This window comes from Pseudophryne corroboree, chromosome 5 (assembly GCF_028390025.1).
Source record: "Pseudophryne corroboree isolate aPseCor3 chromosome 5, aPseCor3.hap2, whole genome shotgun sequence".
Classification (NCBI taxonomy): Eukaryota; Metazoa; Chordata; class Amphibia; order Anura; family Myobatrachidae; genus Pseudophryne; species Pseudophryne corroboree.
The window spans coordinates 105428673-105453347 of record NC_086448.1 but is presented as its reverse complement, the minus strand read 5'-3'; the positions used below and the strand labels follow the sequence as shown (position 1 = coordinate 105453347).

The 24675-nt window shown below is 49.7% G+C and overlaps 1 protein-coding gene across 1 annotated transcript in view; it reads right to left on the bottom strand.

Moving 5' to 3' along the window:
• LOC134927295 (macrophage mannose receptor 1-like) overlaps positions 1–24413 on the bottom strand; it is a 425485-nt gene extending 401072 nt beyond the window's left edge. Inside the window, exons 1-2 of the mRNA XM_063921541.1 lie at positions 24185–24413; positions 5997–6386 (exon numbers count right to left, since the gene is read on the bottom strand). Of these exons, the coding sequence (XP_063777611.1) occupies positions 5997–6386; positions 24185–24242 (448 nt within the window). The 5' untranslated portion in view covers positions 24243–24413. The remainder of the gene's footprint in view (positions 1–5996; positions 6387–24184) is intronic.
• Positions 24414–24675: the final 262 nt, after the last annotated feature.

The following is a 24675-nucleotide window of genomic DNA, read 5'->3' as shown; positions in this document are numbered from 1 at the left end:
GATGCTCTTGATAGTGGACATTAAATCACTGCATCAGGACCTAATTTACAGTAAGTTTGTGATGGAATGCAGATGGAGTGGATGAATCTTGTATAAAAGCTAAATAGGAAAGTCAGGAGGAAGAACAAGCATCATTTTACAGGTGCGCTGGTAACTGACACCTTCCTCACTGGCCCAGACCTTATGAACAGTCCCCTTACAGTATTAATCTGCTTCAGAGAGTGCATGCCACCATTGCCTTCTGCAGATATTCTACTGGTGTCTTTTATGAAAAGACCAAACAAACTATTTCAGTGGCACCGCAAGAAAAACGTACATGATATCATTGGATGATAGAAAAGTAAATGTTTTTGGTAACATACTATTAGGGGCGGTATTTAATTTTTTTCACCCCCTTCCACACCCATTCTGTTTCTGCCCTCGGGGGACGTGGTAAGATTTATGCTTGCTACCTCCCGGGGTAGCAAGGCACCCAACCCTTTGCACAGCTAAACCTGATTACTATGGGCACGATATGCGCAATAAGGGAGATCATTTTAGAAAGGAGATTGGGCGTGATATATCATTTGAATAACGCCCTATACAGTATGTCTAAGTAAAAGAAAAGTAGATGTTTTGGTAACATACTTATTGCTTATATATGGATTCACAAGAACAGCTGAAGAAGTTCAAGAATATGGTTCTAACACTAAATAAATGAGAGAAAGTTTTCCCATATGTGATTGGCACAAATCACTGCACACACACTATGCAGCTACTGTATCACTCTGCTCAAAGAGTCCATTTCTAACCTACAGGTTCCAAAAGTATGTAAGCGTTTGGCTGGGAAGTTCATGCAAAGGATCTCTTAACATATTCAGTGCAGAATAAGTTGGGATCACATTCCGGGCTGTCAGGGAAAGCAGAGCCTCTGAAGCGGCCGGTGAACAGACATGTGTGTCTGATAGATCAGGGCCGAAACTAGGGGGGGGCTAGGGGGGCACGCGACCTGGGCGCGGAATGAGAGAGGGCGCCGGCGCGGGCGGTAAGCGGAAACATGCAGTGTAGGACGGCGCAGGGCTGAAGTCGCGCCTCCCCGCTCCGCTGCGCCAGGATGCTCCGTTAGAGTCTGCTTCCGGAAACACAGAGGCGCCACTTCACACTCACATAATCATCTGCCAGCGGTGTGTGTGTGTGACGGGCATCTTCAGAAACGGAGAGGACGGGGGCCCTGACTGATCATCACTAGATGTATGTAAAGGTAGGGAGAGGCGGACAGCTATATATGTATAATATGTGTGTGTGCAGTGTTGTACTTTAACCTAGTGTGTGTGAGCAGGGCAGTGTAACCCTGAGTGTGTGTGTGTGTGTGTGTGTGTGTGTGTGTGTGTGTGTGTGTGTGTGTTGGAGCAGTGCAGTGTAACCCTGTGTGCGTGTGTGTGTTGAAGCAGTGCAGTGTAACCCTTTGTGTATGTGTGTTGGCAGTGGCGGAACAAGCAAGCGGTGGGCCCAGGTGCGACAAAATGCTTTGGCCCCCCCCCATCCAAGTCCACCCCAGGGGCAGTGCGCGCCGTAGGCGCGCGCAAAAATACATAGTGGCGTGGCTTCGTGGGGAAGGGGTGTGGCCACAAAATAATACCAACACAGTAGTCTCCATTATTCAAATTACGCCGCACAGTAGCACCACTACACCAGGTAGAGACCCTTTTACACCTTACAGCGAACAGATTCCTCTTTTTACACATTACAGCAGACAGCGTGCCCTTTTTACACATAACGGCAGACCGCGTGCCCTTGTTACACATTACGGCAGACAGCGTGCCCTTTTTACACATTACAGCAGACAGCGTGCCCTTGTTACACATAGCGGCAGACAGCGTGCCCTTTTTACACATTACGGCAGACAGCGTGCCCTTGTTACACATTACGGCAGACCGCGTGCCCTTGTTACACATTACGGCAGACAGCGTGCCCTTGTTACACATTACGGCAGACAGCGTGCCCTTGTTACACATTACGGCAGACAGCGTCCCCATTTTTACACATTACGGCAGACAGCGTGCCCTTGTTACACATTACGGCAGACAGCGTCCCCATTTTTACACATTACGGCAGGCAGATTCCCCATTTTTACACATAGCAGCAGGCAGATTCCCCATTTTTACACATAGCGTCAGGCAGTCCCCCTGTTTTACACATAGCGTCAGGCAGTCCCCCTTTTTTACACATTACGGCAGGCAGATTCCCCTTTTTACACATTGCGTCGGGCAGATTACCCCTTTTTACACATAGCGGCAGGCAGTCCCCCATTTTTACACATTGCGGCAGGCTGATTCCCCCTTTTTACACATTGCGGCAGGCAGTTCCCCCTTTTTACACATTGCGGCAGGCAGTCCCCCCTTTTTACACATTGCGGCAGGCAGTCCCCCCTTTTTACACATTGCGGCAGGCAGTCCCCCCTTTTTACACATTGCTGCAGGCAGTCCCCCCTTTTTACACATTGCGGCAGGTATGCCCCCCTTTTTACACATTGCGGCAGGTAGTCCCCCATTTTTACACAGTGCGGCAGGTAGTCCCCCATTTTTACACAGTGCGGCAGGTAGTCCCCCATTTTTACACAGTGCGGCAGGCAGGCACAAGAAAGAAGGAAAGAAGGAAAGAAAGAAAGAAAGAAGGAAAGAAGGAAAGAAAGAAAGAAAGAAAGAAAGAAAGAAAGAAAGAAAGAAAGAAAGAAAGAAAGAAAGAAAGAAAGAAAGAAAGAAAGAAAGAAGAATTATACTTACCCTCTCCGCTGGCTCAGGCTCCTCGGTGCAGCGTCAGAGACGATTCCCGGGCTGGAGAGAAGGAGGAGGAGGGAGGCTGAGAAGGGAGCCGCAGCAGCGCTGTGTTACTGGTGGAGGCGCTGCTGCTGCTGCCCCTCTGCTTCCCTATAGGCTGTTCTCGGAAGACAGCCTATAGGGAAGCAGAGGGGCAGCAGCAGCAGCGCCTCCACCAGTAACAAAGCGCTGCTGCGGCTCCCTTCTCAGCCTCCCTCCTCCTCCTTCCCCCGTCTGTAGTACCGCTGCTCCTCTCCTCTCCTCTCTTCGCCTGGCGGCTGTGCGCTGCGGGCAGCGGTTGCCCGCAGCGCACAGCGGCATGTAATGAGTCAGTTTGAATCATTACATGCTTGGGCCCCTGGACAGAGGCGGGCCCCAGTGCAGTGCACTGCCTGCACTGCCGGTAGTTCCGCCTCTGTGTGTTGGAGCAGTGCAGTGTCACCCTGTGTGTATGAGTGTTGGAGCAGTGCAGTGTAACCCTGTGTGTGTGTGCATGCATGTGCTGGCGCAGTTCAGTGTTACCCAGTGTGTGTCTGATGGAGCAGTGCAGTGTAACCCTGTGAGTGAACTGGAGCAGTGCAGTGTAACCCTGTGTGTGCATGTTGGAGCAGTGCAGTGCAACCCTGTGTGTATGTGTGTTGGAGCGGTGCAGTGTAACCCTGTGTGTATGTGTGCTGGAGCAGTGCAGTGTAACCCTGTGTGTATGTGTGTTGGAGCAGTTCAGTGTAACCTTGTTTGTGTGTGTTAGAGCAGTGCAGTGTAACCCTGTGTGTATGTGTGTTGCAGCAGTTCAGTGTAACCCTGTTTGTGTGTGTTAGAGCAGTGCAGTGTAACCCTGTGTGTATGTGTGTTGGAGCAGTTCAGTGTAACCCTGTGTGTATGTGTTGCAGCAGTTCAGTGTAACCCTGTTTGTGTGTGTTAGAGCAGTGCAGTGTAACCCTGTGTGTATGTGTGCTGGAGCAGTGCAGTGTAACCCTGTGTGTATGTGTGTTGGAGCAGTTCAGTGTAACCTTGTTTGTGTGTGTTAGAGCAGTGCAGTGTAACCCTGTGTGTATGTGTGTTGCAGCAGTTCAGTGTAACCCTGTTTGTGTGTGTTAGAGCAGTGCAGTGTAACCCTGTGTGTATGTGTGTTGGAGCAGTTCAGTGTAACCCTGTGTGTATGTGTTGCAGCAGTTCAGTGTAACCCTGTTTGTGTGTGTTAGAGCAGTGCAGTGTAACCCTGTGTGTATGTGTGCTGGAGCAGTGCAGTGTAACCCTGTGTGTATGTGTGTTGGAGCAGTTCAGTGTAACCCTGTTTGTGTGTGTTAGAGCAGTGCAGTGTAACCCTGTGTGTATGTGTTGCAGCAGTTCAGTGTAACCCTGTTTGTGTGTGTTAGAGCAGTGCAGTGTAACCCTGTGTGTATGTGTGTTGCAGCAGTTCAGTGTAACCCTGTTTGTGTGTGTTAGAGCAGTGCAGTGTAACCCTGTGTGTATGTGTGTTGGAGCAGTTCAGTGTAACCCTGTGTGTATGTGTTGCAGCAGTTCAGTGTAACCCTGTTTGTGTGTGTTAGAGCAGTGCAGTGTAACCCTGTGTGCATGTGTTGCAGCAGTTCAGTGTAACCCTGTTTGTGTGTGTTAGAGCAGTGCAGTGTAACCCTGTGTGTATGTGTGTTGGAGCAGTTCAGTGTAACCCTGTGTGTGTGCTGGAGAAGTGCAGTGCAACCCAGTGTGTGTGTGTACTGAAGCAGTGCAGCGTAACCCGGTGTTGTGTGTGTGTGTGTGTGTGTGTGTGTGTGTGTGTGTTGGTGTGTGTGTGTGTGTGTATGCTGGAGTACCCAGGGTGGGTACTTAATTTGTATATACAGTATAGGAGGGATGTATTTAATCACAGTGTATTGGGGTAAGTGTATATACAGGTGCATGTATATATATGTTTATTTGGGTGGTATGTGTATATTCAGGGGCTGTGTATATATGTACCGTACTGTGTATTGATGTACGGGAGGATGTCTTTCTGTATATTGGGGGGGGGGGGGGGGGGGCCAAATGACTGCCTTGCCCCGGGTGACAGAAACCCTAGTTTCGGCCCTGGATAGATCATGGGCTGATCTCACTGTAAAAAAAAAGGTCAGAATAAAAACACTTACCTGCAGCAAGGGACTGGTGATCGTAATCCGGTGAGGGCAGCCGGTAAGATGATCGCTGTGCTCTGTAACCCCCGGGCATCTGGTCAGGAAAGTGAACTCAGGTTGTGAGAAGTGCCAGCTGGCATCTCACTTTACTGCACCGGGGGTCACAGCAGGAGCACAGAATCAGATGTCCGCTGCCTTCACCAGATCACCGGTCCCTGGGTGCAGTTAAGTGTAAGCATAGGGAAAGGGGTAGCCAGCGGTGCTTGTGCAGTCACATTCTCAGGGTATTTTTTTTTTTTTAAATACACAATATCCTGAGATGTGTGAGGGGAGGATTCTCAGGGATAGAGCTTTCTCGTAAGCTCTGGCCCTGCAGACACAACATTTTGGATTTGGGGTTTTCTTAAGCTGTAAGCCACAATCATCAAAGTTATAACAAATAAAGGCTTGAAATATCTCACTTTGCATGTAATGAGTCTATATAATATAGAGATGTAGTCACTCTAGTCGTGGCTCCGTCTGTGACTAGGCACGCCCCCCTGGGCACGCCTGGACGCTGTAAGTGTTTCTGTCTGGTCGGGCGTGCGCGCCCGTGATGGAGACATGCCCCATTCACTTGAATGGAGAGTGTCTCCATCGCGCCCAGAGAGAGACACTTGGAATGGGAAGCGTCTCTGTGCACTTCTGGCGTGACTAGGCAGACGGATTGCCTAGTCACGCCGTGCATGTTTGCGATGGAGCCATAGATAGGAGCGTCTCCATCTGTTTTAGTTTCACCTTTTAAGTTGAATTACTGAAATAAATTAACATTTTCACAATATTCTAATTTTCTGCATTTCACCTGTAAGAAAAGAGGTGAAGCAGGAAGAGCTATAGTGGCACGATCCGTACAGCAATAATACTGTACATCTCCCCCTTGCCAAAAGTTGTAAAAAAATAGGTTTTAAAATGTTTACCGATGTATGTATTTGCTTTACATTTTCTTAACCTTCAATCTTTTAGGTAATATGCACATTCCTGATACTATATTTAGCCTACAGCCAACAAAAGAGAGTGACCGTATACCATATATAAGATATATGCTACTTACCTTCATAGGTCTTAACACAAAGGTCATCCGAAGTTCCAAAAATTATCCATCGGCTCCAATATCCTGACCCATTATAAAGAATAACTTTTTTGTCACCGTAGTCCAGATGGAGATTTTCTCCCTGGATTCCAAACATCGTATCATTCTGACATTCCCATTTCTGGAACTCACTAGCACCATCACATTGGTATAAGGTCACTAATGCCATGTCTTTCTTTGCTGTAGCGGCCAGACATAGGGTAGATTCTACATTTATAAGCTGATGTTCGGAAATCCACCTGAATTTTTGGGTGTTGCTCTTTTCGTTACATGTAGCAACTGAGAGGATGGAATTCTGACCTTCTATACACTTCTGGTGCTCTTCACTGTAGATTAAAAATGTGTCCGAGTCTACAAAAAAAGATAATTTTTAATTAATAAACTGTTTGCTATTGGCAGTGGGGTTATTGAGCTTGAATTGGATCCATTACATATAGTATCTTATTTAACAATACAATATGCCCAAACGATCTCTAACCTACAGCAACCATTGAGATATTAGCATTCATGTTATAAATCGTGGCAGAAAAATGACAACTGTAAGTTGATTGGGTGTTGCTAAAATATTATAATAGTAAAACAGAGCAATGGTTTTTGTCAAAGAACTCCAGTTCATAATCTCTGCTGCAAGGGCCTCTGGGAAGAACAGTCACCATTGGTAGCTGATTTTTAATTAAAGTAACAATAGATGGGTCAATGAGAGATACAAACGGAGGATGTTAGTAAGTAAAGCTGGGTACACTCAGTGGCGGAACTTACAGCGGAGCAGCTGCCAGACCCACGCCTGCTGCCAGTGTCCCCCCAGCCCCTGGTTCTCTTAACAACAACTAAACGGCAGCCCGGCCAGAGAGGGAGGAAGGGACTCTCTTCCCTCCCCTCTATCAAGCACCTCCTCCTTTCAAAGCCAAAGCCGGGCAGCCTCCCCCCCACCATGTCTCTCCCAGCCCGGCCCCAGCCCACCCACAATGCCCTGCGCTGCGAAGACTGCAGCTAGGGTGGGAAGAAGGAGAGGAGAGGCCTACGCTCTCTCTCTCTCTGACTCTGCCTGCCTAATGTGTAAAAAAGTGGGACTGTGTTGCCATAAAGTGTAAATAAGGGACTCTGCTGCCATAATGTGTAAAAAGGAGACTCTGCCTGCCGTAAAGTATAAAAGGGGGACTCTGCCTGCCGTAAAGTATAAAAGGGGGACCCTGCTGCCATAATGTTTAAAAGGGGTGCTTTTTCTGCCATAATGTGTAAAAAGGGGGACTCTGCTGCTGTAATGTGTAAAAAGGGGACTCTGCCTGCCTAATGTGTAAAGGGGACTCTGCCTGCCTAATGTGGGGGACTCTGCCTGCCATTATGTGTAAAAAGGGGACTCTGCTGCCTGCTGTAATGTGTAAAGGGGGGACTCTGCTGCTGTAATGTGTAAAAGGGGTGCTTTTCCTGCCGTAATGTGTAAAAAGGGGACTCTGCCTGCCTAATGTGCATCGGGGTACACTGGTATTCCACAGGGAATAACATTGGGGATGTCCTAAAGCAGTTCCTCATGGGAGGGGACGCACTGTAGCTGGCACAAGCATCCTGGAAGGTGGAAGTATCAAAGGCATAGAACCTGATGAACGTGTTCACTGAGGACCACGTAGCCGCCTTGCACAATTGTTCTAGGGACGCGCCACGGCGGGCCGCCCAAGAAGGTCCAACAGACAGAGTAGAATGGGCCTTGATAGCAGTAGGATCTGGTAGTCTAGCATGTGCATAAGCTTGTGCAATCACCATTCTAATCCATCTGACCAAAGTTTGCTTCTTCGCAGGCCAGCCACGTTTGTGAAAACCAAAAAGGACAAAGAGAGAATCAGACCTCCTGATAGAGGCAGTTCTCTCCACATATATATGGAGAGCCCGTACCACATCCAAAGACTGCTCTTTGGAGGACAAACCAGGAGAGATAAAGGCCGGAACCACAATCTCTTGGTTAAGGTGGAAAGATGACACCACCTTCGGTAGATAACCAGGGCGAGTTCTAAGAACCACACGGTCACTGTGAAAAATCAGAAAGGGTGAACGACAGGACAAAGCACCTAAGTCCGACACCCTTCTAGCGGAGGCAATAGCCAACAAAAACAAGACCTTAAGCGTAAGCCATTTAAGGTCCACAGACACAAGAGGTTCAAATGGAGACTCTTGTAGGGCATTCAGAACAACAGACAGGTCCCATGGAGCCACAGGAAGAACATAGGGAGGCTGAATCCATAAAACACCCTGAGTGAAAGTATGAACGTCAGTCAGAGACGCAATTTGTCTCTGAAACCATACCGACAAGGCAGAAATATGAACCTTGAGGGAGGCCAGACGAAGGCCTAAGTCCAGGCCTTGTTGCAGAAAATCCAAAAGTTTGGCAGTACTGAACTTGTATGCATCATAGTTCTTAGCAGCACACCATGTCAATTATGAATTCCAACCCTATAATAAATCCGAGCCGAAGCTGGTTTACGGGCTTTCAACATAGTTTGAATGACTGCCTCACAGAATCCTTTGGCCCGCAGGAGTGAAGCTTCAAGAGCCACGCCGTCAAAGCCAGTCGGGCCAGATCCTGGTAGACACAAGGGCCCTGAATGAGGAGGTCTGGGCGTTGAGGAAGTAGAAGAGGACGCTCTATCAAAAGACCCTGCGGGTGTGAGAACCAATGCCGTCTGGGCCATGCTGGGGCGATTAGAAGTAGTATTCCTCCTTCTTGCTTGAACTTCCGAATTACCATGGGCAGGTGTGACACTGGAGGGAACATGTATGGCAGCCAAAAGTTCCATGGAATTGCCAGTGCGTCCACATACGCTGCTTGAGGATCCCTTGCCCTTGCTCCGTAGATCGGAACCTTGTGATTGTGTTGAGACGCCATCTTGTCTACATCTGGTAGGCCCCACTTGTCCACTAGGAGTTGAAAGACTTCCAGATGAAGACTCCACTCTCCGGCGTGTACGTCCTGATGACTGAGGAAGTCCGCTTCCCAGTTGAGGACCCCCGTAATGAACACTGCCAATATGGCTGGCAGATGGCATTCCACCCCTTGGAGAATATTTGACACCTCCATCATTGCCATGCGGCTTCGAGTGCCACCTTGATGATTTATGTACGCCACCGTGGTGGCGTTGTCTGACTGTTCTTGAACAGGCCTGTTCTGTACCACAAGCAGGGCCAGTTTCAGAGCATTGAACACTGCCCGCAACTCCAGAATATTTATCGGGAGGAGAGATTCCTCCCTGGTCCACCGACCCTGTAGAGAGTGTTGCTCCAACACTGCGCCCCAACCCTGCAGACTGGCATCCGTCGTTTGGAGGACCCAGTTGGAGAGCCAGAAGGGACGACCCCTGCTCAATTGTCGGTCCTGAAGCCACCAGCTCAGTGACAGAAGAACCTCCTGAGTCAAGGAGATCATGTGAGATTTGATCCGGTGCGACAGGCCGTCCCACTTGGAAAGGATTAACCTCTGAGGAGCTGTAGTCAGTCCAAAAGGCAAGGCTTGGATTTGATAATGTAGGTTGCCAATAGCAAACTGCAGATACTGCTGATACGACATGGCAACACATATATGTAGGTAAGCATCCTGTATGTCCAGGGATACCATATAATCCTTGGGCTCCAAAGCCAGAACAATAGAGCGAAGAGTTTCCATGCAAAATTTGGATACCTTCACAAATTTGTTCAATGATTTGAGGTTGAGAATAGGCTGGGAGGATCCATTCGGCTTTGGAACTAGGAACAGTGTGGAATAGTACCCCCTGCCTCTCTGAGACAGAGGCACTGGCACTATCACTCCTGTGTCCAGGAGGGTTTGCACAACCAAAACAGATCCGAAAGGATAACCATTGAGCAAAACTGGCGAGGGGGACGTTTCTTGAAAGAGATGGCGTATCCGTGAGAGACGACTTCCCGCACCCAGGGGTCTGAAGTGGTCTGTAACCATACCTGGGTGAACTGTAGAAGTCGGCCTCCCACCCCGTCATGCAGCAGGCTTGTCTTGTTTGGAAGCAGGCTGACGGCAGCCCAAGAACGGTTAGGTTTGGGCTTAGAGGTTTTGGAAGCGTGAGTTTGTCTCGAGTACGCCTGACCCTTTGCTTTACCTGGAGGTTGAAAGGAACGAAAGGTGGTACTCGGAGCAAAAGGATTAGTACTTGGGAGACACGCCGTCTTGGCAGACGCCAAGTCAGTCACAATCTTGTTCAGATCTTCCCCAAATAGTATTTATCTCCCTTTAAAAGGGAGCACCTCCAAGGTATTCTTAGAGTCCAGGTCCACCGACCAGGACCGTTACCACAGAATCCGGCAAGCCAGGATGGACGTAGTAGACACTTTGGCCACCATAACGCCTGCATCAGAGGCCGCCTCCTGAATGTAATGGGAGGCTGTGGTAATATATGATAGACATTGTCTGGCATTGTCAGGAAAATTCAGAGGTAGCTCTGCCTCACCTGCTTGAACCCAGGCTTCAATACCTTTTGCAGCCCAAGAGGCCGCCATAGTGGGTCTACTGTATGTACAGCACCTGCAAGAGTGTAAATAGACTTCAAGCAGCCCTCCACACGCTTATCCGTCGGTTCCTTCAGAGAGGTGATAGTGGTGACAGGCAGAGTAGATGACACCAAAAGATGGGCTACATGTGAGTCCACTGGTGGCGGGGTTTCCCACTTGTTACTTAACTCTGCAGAGATAGGATAATGAGCTATCATCTTTTTAGACAGGGAAAATGTATTTCCTGGAGATTCCCAGGATTCCTGACGTATGTCAATTAAATGGTCAGAATGTGGTAAAACGAATTTAGTAACCTTCTGACGTTTGAACTTATCAGGTTTCTTAGACGTATCAGGAGGGTCAATCTCATCATCAATCTGAAGAATCAGTTTGATAGCCTCCACTAGGTCAGGAACATCAGCCTGTGTTGGAGATTCCTCATCAGAAGCAGCTGAATCAGTGTCTGATGGATCAGTATATTCCCCATCCTCATAGGATGAAGTATCCGAAACAGGAGTGGATTGTGAGGAAGAAATGGCCCACTTAGATGACCCTTTGGTCCTAGTAGGGCGAGGGTTAGGTTTTTGTTTAACCAAGGACTGATTTAATTGCTGTAACTGAGTTGACAGAGTATCTGCCCATGGCGGATTAACTACAGGGACAATATGTGGCTGTAATGGCACAGGAGGTCCCACAAGGAGCGTAAGTCTTGTTACCAGCGTAGTCAGCATATTAGAAAAAGCAGCCCAAGGTGGGTCTTGGTGTACCACCCAGTGCTGCAGGCTGACTGGGAGGTGCAGAACTGAAACTCAGCTGAAATATTTTCCTCATGTAAATCCGTGGCGTCAGCACTGCATGACGCAGGAGCGTCCACGGATTTCCCGCCCTGTGCAGCAGACGTTATTGGGAAGTTAGAACGTAGCCTTAGGGCGTAACAGTACAATATAGCCAGACAAACACAGTACCTGACAAAAAAACCTGTGTAATGTGACTGCAAATGCAGAGCACAAACAGAGGATTTAAACGGTATAGGGTGACTGAAACACACACAGAAAAATACAAAATAGTATATCCTGTGGAATACTATATAATATATGGGACCCTGAAGCACTTAGCCCCCCTCAGGGTACAGAATATAGTGATAGCAATATGTGTGAGATACACATAATGGAAACCACACAGCAGCTATAGGCATACACAGTCACATGTACAATGCAGAAATTACTACATATACCAATAAAACTGCACTGTACTAGTATGTATACAGATATAACAATGCACAGTAAACACTGGATGTATATCACAGAATACTTGTACTAAATATTCATATAGTTCTGCACTTGTTCTTAACTAACGCTGTCTAAACGAGATGTAGAATAGTTAAGTGTCCTGTAAATGCACAGCGCTGATGATACAGGAGTCTTTACAGAGGAGACAGTGCCCAGCAGTCCCAGAATCAGCGCAGCTTGTGTAATGGTGCCCAAACGCTGACAGGGAGTGAGGGAGAGAGAGAGATGCAGCTCCAGGACGGGAACACCTGAGGTAGATGGCGCCTGGGGCTGGGGGAGGAGCTACAGGTCAGCGCCTTATGCCCTCTGCTGGACTTCACCACTGGGTACTATGGAGCCTATGTGAAATGGATTTTAGTAAATCCAACCTGTGCTCCTTGCCCTGGTGGATACAGTGGGGTCCTTGCACGGCCACAGTGTCCACGCCAGCGGCGTGGTCCATCTCCGGGGACCACGTCCGGATTGCGATTTCGGCTGGTCCCACCTGGGGGACCCTCTTACCTCCTCCCTAACGTGCGGCCACGCGATCCAGGAGAGTAGCGGCGGTATGTGTGCCTTAGATAACCGGAGCACCTCCACTGTAAGTACCCGGCAACCAGGACGCGGGAGTATACAGCACCAGTGGGGGAGGTGATGGAGCCGCAGCACAGAATGTCAGTGACATCCAGCAACTAGTGCCTGTGCTGCGGCCCTTAAAGTCTTCTTTTTTTTCTCAAGAAAAGCTCATATTAGGGCTGTCTAGCGCAGCCCACCCTGTTAGCTGCCTGCACTGCAGGCACCAACTTACAGACTGAGCTCCAGTGCCTTGAGGCAGGGCTATAGAGGAGGCGGTGCAGTGCATCCTGGGAACAGTCAAAGCTTTAGCCTGTTGGTGCCACGGATCATGATCCAACTCTACACCCCAATGTTATTCCCTGTGGAATACCAGTGTACCCCGTTGCAGAAATATACATATAAAACCACATTTCTATGTATTATATTTAAAGTGTGCCCCAGATAGACTAAATAGTCTGCTTGCTCATGCAAAACCCCTTAAAATACAATTTACCTGTGCCAACCTACCAGCACCTTATTGAGTCACTGCCACCCCGTCTAGCTGCTGTATGTGCTGCACACGGTGGTTATTCTGGATATTAGCAGGTAGTCATAATAATGTGACACGAGTGTGTTTATATATATATATATATATATAAATATATATATCCATAGAGAAGGGGAGCACTCACCAGACTTCTTTAAAAGGCAAATCCTTTATTCAGAACATAGGTTAAAAATTCACATCGACGTTTCGGTCCTGTGTTGGACCTTTGTCAAGATACTCACACAGTGCAATGGACAGACATTTATACCACCACAGGTACCCACCCACCAATCAAGTAGGGACTGCCCACAAATATTCAATAATATTGTTACATACATTATCGCCAATATCATAAAGAAAAATAGACCTAGTCAGATGAATATATCACTAACAGTATGATATAAAAGCAGTTTGGTCTCAAATAGCTCACTCACAGAGATAATGAACAATAAAAAGCGGCGTGCGTTCCACCGCCCGCGTTACTTCCAGTCATGAACCGCACATCCGGTCACGTGTCACGGAAGTCTCGCGGAATCAAAGCAGGCATATAGAGATAACCAATGTCTTGAGCCATCAACGGCTCATACATTATTGAAAGGCGGATCAGGGTCACCCATAGTCATCCGCCAATAACTAGCGCCGCAATGAGCTCACCGGTCCGTTTCACTAGACTCACTTCCTGTATGTGAAACGCATAATGTCACTTACGGTACGGAAGTGCATAAGTAACAAATATAAACAAAGTGAATAAAAAGCTATTATAACATATAAAAATAGGGATACAATAGGCAATAATAACCAATAGGTACTGGTCATGATAGCATAACTGCACTTCAGCATCAGATAGTAAACATGACCTTATATCATCATATTTAACAATAATACATAGATAATTATAGAACATGTATAAATATATAAATTATTCTAGCAGCATATGTATAATCATCGGGTATTCTAGCAGCATGACAGTTAGATTAATTAATTATATATCTCAAATAATCTTCAAAGGCTAGGTGCTGAGCCATAGCCAGCTAATGAAACGTGTGTCTAGCCAAAAGTTGGTATGGTAAAACAGAGACCATGATGTCCATAATTGCTGTGAAATAGTCCAACACATTCTATCCTGTGAAGAAAAATCATGGTTAGTAAAGCCACAAACTAATATACTGGAAAAGATCAGATCGCAAAAAAAATAAAATATATAGATAAAAGATAAAAAAAGAAAGAAAAAAAGTAAAAAAAGAAAAAAGGTTCAACTTCAGGAATTAACCCAAGTATATGCCATAATCATGGCCGTAACTAGGGGGAAAATAGGGGGGCATGTGACCTGGGCGCAGGATAGGAGGGGGCGCAAAGAGGATCAGTTTAATCCCCCTAACACCCCCTCCCTATGCGCTGCGGTCCCTTGGAGCCGACGGACCACAAACTCCAGACTCTACTAGCTGCCGCGGTCGCATTGCTGTGATTAAACTGAAAATAAACTACAGCTCCCAGCAGCCCTTGCTGCGGGAGCTGTAGTTTGCTTTCGGTGTCTTCTGGTCACGTGTAGTGCCTGCCCCGGCAGAGCCGGATGAAGAAGGGGCACAGGGAACAAGATGACTCCCCAGCCTCCCCCCACTGCCATTAATCATCGTAGCAGTGCACTGCTGAGCTGGAAAACTTGAAAAGAAGAGGCAGCCGTAGGTCCGAAAAGGGGGCGGAGCTACACGGCACTGTGCTGTACACAGTGCCAGGCCAGCCAGCAGCATCATTGGGAGAGCTCACTATACAAGGAGCAGAAGAGCCTAAATAGTGAGTGTAAGGGAAGGGGCAGAGTGTGTGTGTGTGTGTGTGTGTGTGTGTGTGTGTGTGTGTGTGTGTGTGTGTGTGTGTGTGTGTGACTACCATATACAGCAGGGCCGTTTCCAGCCAATTTGGCTCCCAGTGCGAGATTTCAAAATGCGCCCCCCCCCCATAGCTATAAAAAAAAGTGCGCCCCCCCCCATAGCTATAAAAAGAAAAAGCATGTGCGCGCCAAAGGCGCCCGCGCTCCTGACAAGGGGGCGTGACCTGATTTAAATGGGCGTGGTCTCATTAAAGTGGGCGTGGCCTCATCTGATATCATCACGGCCACCACAGGGTAAAATAAATAAAAATCAAAAGTCCCCATTTTACACAGTCCGGCAGGCAGGTGTCCCCATTTTACACAGCCCGGCAGGCAGGTGTCCCCATTTTACACAGCCAGGCAGGCAGGTGTCCCCATTTTACATAACCCGGCAGGCAGGTGTCCCCATTTTACACAGCCCGGCAGGCAGGTGTCCCCATTTTACACAGTCCAGCAGGCAGGTGTCCCCATTTTACACAGCCCGGCAGGCAGGTGTCCCCATCTTACACAGCCCGGCAGGCAGGTGTCCCCATTTTACACAGCCCGGCAGGCAGGTGTCCCCATTTTACACAGCCCGGCAGGCAGGTGTCCCTATTTTACACAGCCCGGCAGGCAGGTGTCCCCATTTTACACAGCCCGGCAGGCAGGTGTCCCCATTTTACACAGCCCGGCAGGCAGGTGTCCCCATTTTACACAGTCCGGCAAGCAGGTGTCTCCATTTTACACAGCCCGGCAGGCAGGTGTCCCCATTTTACAGAGACCGGCAGGCAGGTGTCCCCATTTTACAGAGCCCGGCAGGCAGGTGTCCCCATTTTACACAGTGCGGCAGGCAGGTGTCCCCATTTTACACAGTGCGGCAGGCAGGTGTCCCCATTTTACAGAGTGCGGCAGGCAGGTGTCCCCATTTTACAGAGTGCGGCAGGCAGGTATCAAGTGGGGGAAGGGAGAGAGAGAGACTACTTACACACAGAAGATCTTCCCGCTCTTCGGGTCGGGCCACCTCACCTCCCTCGCACCGGCCGCCTCCTCCTCCTTCCAGGCGTGTCTGCAGTGCTCCTCCTCCCTCTTGAGTACTCCTGCTCGGGGGGCAGGATTTCTTCATCGACGCAAACGCATCATTCCGTGAAACTCCGCCCCCCCCGAGCAGAAGTGCTTGGGAAGAGGGAGGAGGGGGCATAAGTACTCGCAAAGTGCCGCGGCGGGCGCCCCGTGCGGTTGCACGGCTTGCCCACCGCTAGAAACAGCACTGATATACAGTATGTGTGTCTCTATGAGTGTGTGCATGTGTGTGACTGTATGTGAAAAGGTGTATGACTACATATCAGTATGTGTGCTTGTGTCTCACTATATGTATGTATGTATGTATATATCTTTGACATATGTATGTATACAGGTGTGTGACTATGTATATATATGAGCGAGTGAGTGAAGGTATGCATGCATGTATATATTAAGGTGTGTTACAGTATACATGTGTATAGGTGTGTGATTTTATGTATGTTTCAAGGTATGGGTTATTATTTCCCTTTTTTTATTTATCCCTAGCCCAAATAAATTTCAAGCCATCCCCTCGATAAAAATCTTTACAGCAGCTACCAGCCCTTATGGAGTTCACATACATACATACATACATACATACATACATACATACATCTCCTATATAATAGCCCAGATCTGTGACCTTGTGACTCATTTGCTAACGCTGGGCGGAGTCACAGGCACAGATCTGGGTGGCTGGATGCAGACCAGGAACAGTCCCCTCCCTCGGTCCGCCCATCCCCACCCAGTCCCCTCCCCATCTCCGCCCAGTCCCCTCTTTCCCTCCTTTCCGTACACTCCCTGCACCCTGGTGAGTTGTGAGTGACACTGCAGCCGGTGAGTCTTGCCAGACAGTGCGGCTGAGAATGCTGTGGACGACCTCGGCCTGCCGCACCCACAGCCTCCTTAATATACGCCCCCCCACCCGCGGCACTTGCCCTGCGCCACCCCGCACCCTCCCACCCTCGGCACCCACACCTACAGCGCCCCTCCCCCACCCGCGGCACTCCCGCCCCTCCCCCACCCGCGGCACTCTCGCCCCCTCCCCCACCCATTGCACCCACACCTGAAGCACACCCCGCCCCTCCCCCACCCGTGGCACTCCCGCCCCTCCAGTACCCGCTGCAGACGCCCCTCCCCCACGCACAGCACTCTCGCCCCCTCCCCCACCCATTGCACCCATACCTGAAGCACCCCCCGCCCCTCCCCCACCCGCGGCACTCCCGCTCCTCCAGCACCCGCGGTACATGCCCCTCGACCACACATGGCACTTCCGCCCCCTCTCCCACCCGTAGCACCCACACCTGCAGCACTCCCTCCCCCACCCGCGGCACCCCCTGCCCCTCCCCCACCTGTGGCACCCACACCACCCACCACATCTGTTCTCCACCCACGGTACACGCCCCTCCCCCACCCTCACCACTCCCGCCCCCTCAACCACCCATAGCATCCTCAAACCCCGGCACCCCCCGCCCCTCCCCCACCCGCGGCACCACAGCCCCTCTCCCGCACCCATACCCACCTCTCCCCCCGCTACACCCTCCACCCCACCCCTACCCGCGGCTCCCCCACCTGTGGCACCCACAGTATCCACCACATCCGCCCCCAACGTCGGCACTCCCACCCTCCTCCCTTACCCGTACCACCCACACCCGCAGCACCCCCCGCCCCTCCTCCACCCGCGACACTCACGTCCCCACCCGCAGCACCCCTGCCCCACCCGCCGCACCCACCACATCGGCACCCACCCCGACACACGCTCCTCCCCCACCCGAGGCACTCCCACCCCCTCCCCCACCCGTATAACCCACAACCCGCAAAACCCCTGCCCCTCCCCCACCCGCAGCACCCCCGCACCTCCCCCACCCCCATCTCTACCCCCCACTACACCCCTGCACCCTCCACCCCACCCGCCCCTACCCCACCCCCATACCCACCTTTCCCCCCCGCACCTCCCCCGCCCACGACACACACAGCATCCACATCTGCCCCCCCACTTGCACCACACGCCCACTGCACTCCCTCGCCCACCCATAGCACCCCCTACCCCACCCGCACCACCCCCGCACCTCCCCCACCCTGCTACACCCCCGCACCCTACACCCGCCCCTCCCCAACCCGCGGCACCCACAGCATCCACCACATCAGCACCCACCCGCGGCACACGCCCCGCCCCTGTGCGCTGAACTCCACCCCTAGCACCCCCCACACCTCCCTCACCCCCATACCCCCCCCCCCGCTCCACCCCTGCACCCTCCACCCCACCCGCAGTACCCACGACATCCCTCCCCCACCCACGGCATACGCCCCTCTTCCACCTGCAGCACTCCCGCCCCCTCCCCCACCCATAGCACCCACAACCCGCGGCACCCCCGCCCCCCCATACTCCCCCCCCTCTACACCCCCGCACCCTCCACCCCACTTGCCCCGCACCCTACCACCGGCGGCACCCACACCTGCAGCACCCCCCGCCCATCCCCCAGCCGCAGCACTCCCGCCCCCTCCCCCACCTGTTGCACCCCCGCACCTCCTGCACCCGCGCCACCCACAGTATCCACCACATCCGCCTCGCGTCCCCTACCCCACCCATAGCACCCACACCCGCAGCACCCCCCGTCCCTCCCCAATCCACGGCACTCCCGCCCGCAGCACCCCCGCCCCTTCCCCACCCGCGGCACCCAACACATCCGGCCCTCACCCCCGGCACATGCCCCTCCCCCAACCACGGCACTCCCGCCCCCTCCCCGTATCACCCACAACCCGCAAAACCGTCCTTTCCCCTGCCCACAGTGCACCCGGGCCCCCACCACGCCCCCATTCGTGGACCTACCACACCTCCCCCACCCGCAGCACCTCTGGACCATCTCCCACAGCACCTCCGGAACCCCATCCACGGCTCCCCTGCAACCCCACCTCCCCAAACACACTCCCACTACATCGCCCCTCCCCCACGCACACCACCTCCAGATCCCCTCCTTCATCCACAGCCCCCCGCACCCACCCCTCCCCCACCAACAGCATCTACACTCCCCTTCCACACCCACACCTCCCCCACCGGCACCCCCTCCCCCATCCGCGCCCCCTCCACACCTACCCCTCCCCCACCCACAGCACCTCTGCACCCTTTCCGCCATCCGTGCCACTGCACCCACCCCTCCACCACCCGCAACACCTCTGGAGCCCCTCCCGCACCCATACCTCCACCACACGTAGCACCTCGGACACCATCCGCAGCCGCTACAAGTGATTCCCTGAATCAGGGTGATCAGCGGAACGGATAGGCACCTCACTGAACCCACCCCCTTTCCAAACACCCCACACACACACTGAACTTCTGTGAGTATAGATGCCACCAGTGGATATTGGATTAATTAAAAAAAGTAATACTGTGGCCATTATGTGTCTAAGCGACACTGCTACCTGTGGCCATTGTGTATAATTGGCGCTGCTACCTGTGGGCACTGTGTGTATACGCGGCTCTGCTACCAGTGGCCATTGTGTGTATAAATGACACTGCTACCTGTCGCCATTGTATGTATAAGTGGTCCTGATACCTGTGGCCATTGTGTGTATAAGTGACACTGCTACCAGTGGCCATTGTGTGTATAAATGACACTGCTACCTGTCGCCATTGTGTGTATAAGTGGTGCTGATACCTGTGGCCATTGTGTGTATAAGTGACATTACTACCAGTGGCCATTGTGTGTATAAGCGGTGCTGCTAAAAGTGGCCATTGTGTGTATAAGGGGTGCTGCTACCTGTGGCCATTGTATGTATAAGCGGCTCAGCTAGCTGTGGCCACTCTGTGTATAAGCGCCTCTGTTACCTATGGGAATTGTGTGTAGAAGTGGCACTGCTACCGTGGCCCATTGTGTGTATAAGCAACACTGCTACCTGTGGTCATTGTGTATATAAACTGCTTTGCTACCTGTGGGCACGTTGTGTATAAACGTCTCTGTTACCTGTGGGCACTGTGTGTATAAGCGGCTCTGCTACCTGTGGGCACTGTGTGTATAAGCGTCTCTGCTACCTGTGGGCACTGTGTGTATAAACGGCTCTGCTACCTGTGGGCACTGTCTGTATAAGCGGCTCTGCTGCCTGTGGGCACTGTCTGTATAAGCGGCTCTGCTACTATTGGGTATTGTGTGTATAAGCTGCCCTGCTACCTCTGGCCACTGTGTGGATAAGTGGCTCTGATACTTGTGGCCATTGTGTGTATAAGCTGCGCTGCTACCTGTGGGCGATGTGTGTATAAGCTGCGCTGCTACCTGTGGGCGCTGTTTGTATAAGCTGCGCTGCTACCTGTGGGCGCTGTGTGTATAAGCGGCTCTGCTACCTGTGGGTATTGTGTGTATAAGCGGCTCTGCTACCTGTGAGTATTGTGTGTATAAGCTGCCCTGCTACCTCTGGCCACTATGTGTATAAGCTGCGCTGCTACCTGTGGGCGCTGTGTGTATAAGCTGCGCTGCTACCTGTGGGCGCTGTGTGTATAAGCGGCTCTGCTACCTGTGGGTATTGTGTGTATAAGCGGCTCTGCTACCTGTGAGTATTGTGTGTATCAGCTGGCCTGTTACCTCTGGCCACTGTGTGGATACGCGGCTCCGTTACCTGTGGCCATTGTGTGTATAAGCGGCTCAGCTACCTGTGTCCATTGTGTGTATATGCGGGTCTGATACCTGTGGCCACTGTGTGTATAAGCTGCGCTACATACACTAGCAGTATATACTACACTATGTTATTCATTGTGCCCTGCGGCCACTCTTCACGCCCTCACAAAGGGCTACGTCCCCTTGACAATTGCATGCCCTTCCCCCTTGCAATATTTACCCAATAGCATAAACTTTTGTGAAGGTAATACTCCATATAATAACAATTATAGCACAGCTGAAGCCCGTGCAGGGGTTAACAGGACGTAGCCTCTTGCAACGCTATTTTCTGTCTAACACCTTCCCTCTCTTTTATCGTCTCCCTACCACCCTGCCTCGCCCTATCCTTTACCCATTGCACAGCGTTTTTCTGTACATTCCCTTTCTCTCCCCCTACACTTTTTCTCAACTGGAACCCATTTCTGTATGCCCTCTATACTGCCCTGCATTTCTGGTTCTGTTATCTAACGGCCTGCGTATGTTCAAAGGCGTGCAGGGGTTAACGGGGCGTAGCCCCTAACGACGGTGTGAAGAGCGCCCGTAGGGCGCGATGAATCACCTAGTATATATATATATATATATATATATAAAAGCAGGGATTATTACTGCGCCACATGCGATAAAAGCAAATATGTTGTATAGTGACTGGCTAATGAGACACTCCCCTACACCACTAATGGGGCGTCAGCTGTTCTCCCTCAAATGGATACAGGGGTGGTAAATCCCTGAAAATAATGTAGGAGCAAGGGGGGATGAGCGATATGTAGCGACCAAAGTGTCAATAAAAAAGTGGGTTTGCCAGTTAAAATATTAAAAATATATTTATTTAAATTAGCATAAAAGAGACACATAAAAAAAATGGAAACAACAATATATACACAACCGAACTAAAAGTACTTAAATGAATATATGCACTTAGTAAATAAAATATTTATCTTATCTTGGAATGAGGTAGGTACAGGTCACCCTGTACCTACCTCATTCCAAGATAAGATAAATATTCATTTAAGTACTTTTAGTTCGGTTGTGTATATATTGTATATATTGTTGTTTCCATTTTTTTATGTGTCTCTTTTATGCTAATTTAAATAAATAAATTTTTAATATTTTAACTGGCAAACCCACTTTTTTATTGACACTTTGGTCGCTACATATCCCTCATCCCCCCTTGCTCATATATATATATATATATAGAGAGAGAGAGAGAGAGAGAGAGAGAGAATTTTTGTGCAGAATATGGCTTTTTGATCTGTATTGTTTCTGTTCTTGTTTCAAAACTCTTTAGAAATGTGACTGTTGATGAAAATATTATGTATTTATGTACGAACAATATGAAATGCTTGTTTTCATTTCTTGTAAAGGTTGAATCTGGACTATACAGTAGTGGCCAAAATTGTGGAGACCTTTTGTAAAACTTGCATTTTTGAAGTATAACAGCTTATAGCACTAATATAGTTTAGTATTATACCAAAAAGCATACATCATTACAATGGCAATTTCATTTAGAACATAGGGGGTCATTCCTAGATGATTGTAGCTTTGCTAAATTTCGCACAGCTACGATCATTCACATTGACATGCGGGGCACACCCAGCACAGGGCTATCCTGCCCCGCATGTCAGTGCCGCTACCGCCCCCACCCCCCGCCCCCTCCGCAGAAGTGCAAAGGCCTCCTGATTCACTGTTTGGTGGTGTGTAGTTTTGGTCCTGACTAACAGAAGGATCGCATTAGGAAGGCAGCAATCTATCAGCGCAGAATAAGGTTATAATTTTTGTATAGTATATATATATATATATATATATATATATATACCTGATTGCTGTGCTGCAAATTACACTGTCCTGCTAATAGATAGTCGCCGGCCAGGGGGAGTGAAAATTCGCCCCGTGCAAGTGTGCGATTGCATGTGTATGCTGTGCGAAAATTCCCCTCAGTCAGTAGACAGCTGCAAAACCGTTTGCATCACACTCACCATCTAATGTTTTTCCCATTCTGTGCAGTGTGTGCAGTCTGTGTGTAGCTCAATACTTACTCCTACAGTACGAAGGAACCAGGTTGATCGGGGCCGGAGCTGACGTCACACTCCAGCCTTGAAAATGCTTGGGAACACCTGCGTTTTTCCTGACACTCCCAGAAAACTGTCAGTTACCACCCACAGACGTTCTCTTCCTGTCAATCACCTTGCGAACGCCCGTACAATCGAAATTTTTACACCATCCTGTTACTGTTTGGTGACGCGCCTGACCATTGTACTTCATACATATGCGCAGTAGTTCAATAATCACCCACTGCGTGAAATCGCACTACAGCAATATATATATAGATATATATAGATATATATATATATATATATATATACAAACTGGCGTATCTATAATGGGCACATTTTCAAAATACTCGCCCCTCCAGAGTCCTGCGCCAATGTCCGTGGCGGTGTTAAAGCTCTGTAAAAATAGCGCAGTGGCCATTTTCACTGAGTTCTGCGCATGCGCAGTACAAAAATCACGGGAAAATTGCCGCCGCAGCATTTTCCCGGAGATTTGTGCATGCGCAGTATAGTCTGAGTGCTCTAGTGCTCAGACTCTCAGCACTGCCGGCAGGGAGGAGGGGACCCGAACGGAGGAGCCTGCACCCGGGCCTCCTCCTCTCTTAAAGCACCCCTGTGTATATATATGTATATATATATATATATATATATATATATACATACATATATATATACATATACATACAGTGTCCTGTATATATATATATATATATATATATATATATATATATAGCCAAACAAGTCAGGAGCACTCACCAGTCTTCAAATTCATTCACTTTTATTTAGAGCAGCATTTCAGTGCAAAGTAAAGCAGCAGCAACGTTTTGGTCCTCACCTGGACCTTTGTCAAGCTAACCATGCAATGGACATAACAGACAAATATACCCCATAATATCACTCACCAAACCAATTAAACAATTAATCACCTTAACCCTTAATAAAACCAAGTGCTCACCAAGCACATATAAAAACAATCTTGTCATCAGTACACACTAACCAGATCACACCAGTACCCACAGTATGTGTTACACATTGTATAAATAAATAATCAAATGACCGTTGAGGGCCGCCATCAGGTGGGTGCTGGGGGCACAGCTGTCCCGGGCCCAGCCTCTCGGACAGAGAGAGGAGGGCCCGGGATGCTCATGCAGCCACCTGCCCGCCCGCCGCCGTACCCTCAGTTCCACGGTCATCCCCGCTGTTCTGCTGCTGTCCTCCGACCCTCCAGCAGCTCTGTATTGAAAACTTCCCTCTCAAAATGGCCACCGCCACAGAGCAGACAGTTATTCAAAATACTAGAGGAGCCCTCTAGTATCTTAAATAACTGTCTTCTCTGTAGCGGTAGACATTTTGGGAGGGACGTTTTCAATACAGCTGCAGGAGGACGGAGGAAAGCAGCAGAACAGCGAGGATGGAGTCGGGCAGGCAGAGGCATCAGCATCCCAGGCCCTACGGACAGCGCACATGTATGTATGCATGCATGTGTGTGTATATAGTACACACACACAAGTTAACTGGTGCTATTCTACAGTGGGGGGGGGGCTGCCTATTTTGTCAGTCCCGGGCCCCGCAATTTCTGATGGCAGCCCTGCCTAGCAGTGATTATATAATACGCTGTCATTGTGCACATTCCTACCTGCAAACACAACAAAAACTACAACACATCGCAGCAGTAAAGGTAGGTAGGAGGTAACTCACCCAGCTGAAGCGATGGGCGGATAAAGTACAGAAGTATGAGAATGATGGAGGCAGTCATTGTAATCTCATTATATACTCTGCCAAGTGTTTAGGAAGAAACGGTGCAGATGTAAAGGCTTCAGTCCTAGGAGTCTTGAGTAAAACTGATGGAGAACCAAACTGATCCTTGACTTTTCACAGAGTGTGACATCCAGGGAAAGTTGTGGCCTGTAAATGATAAGGAAGTATCCTGTCACATGGGGCACTAAGGCGAATAGGAACTCCCAGTCCTAACTTTGCTTTTATAAGCTGGATTTTGTTGTCTACTAATATTATTGGCTCAATAGACGAGCCTGCGGTTCTGAAGATACGGTGCTTTCCTCTTACCCGGTACGTTGAATGATTTGTTGGAATCTATTGCACAATTTATTTTATGAATCTATTTATTGCCATTTGATGTTGCAATGGAGAAGTTGGTGTACTCTAGGTTGATTTTCCAAATAACATATATT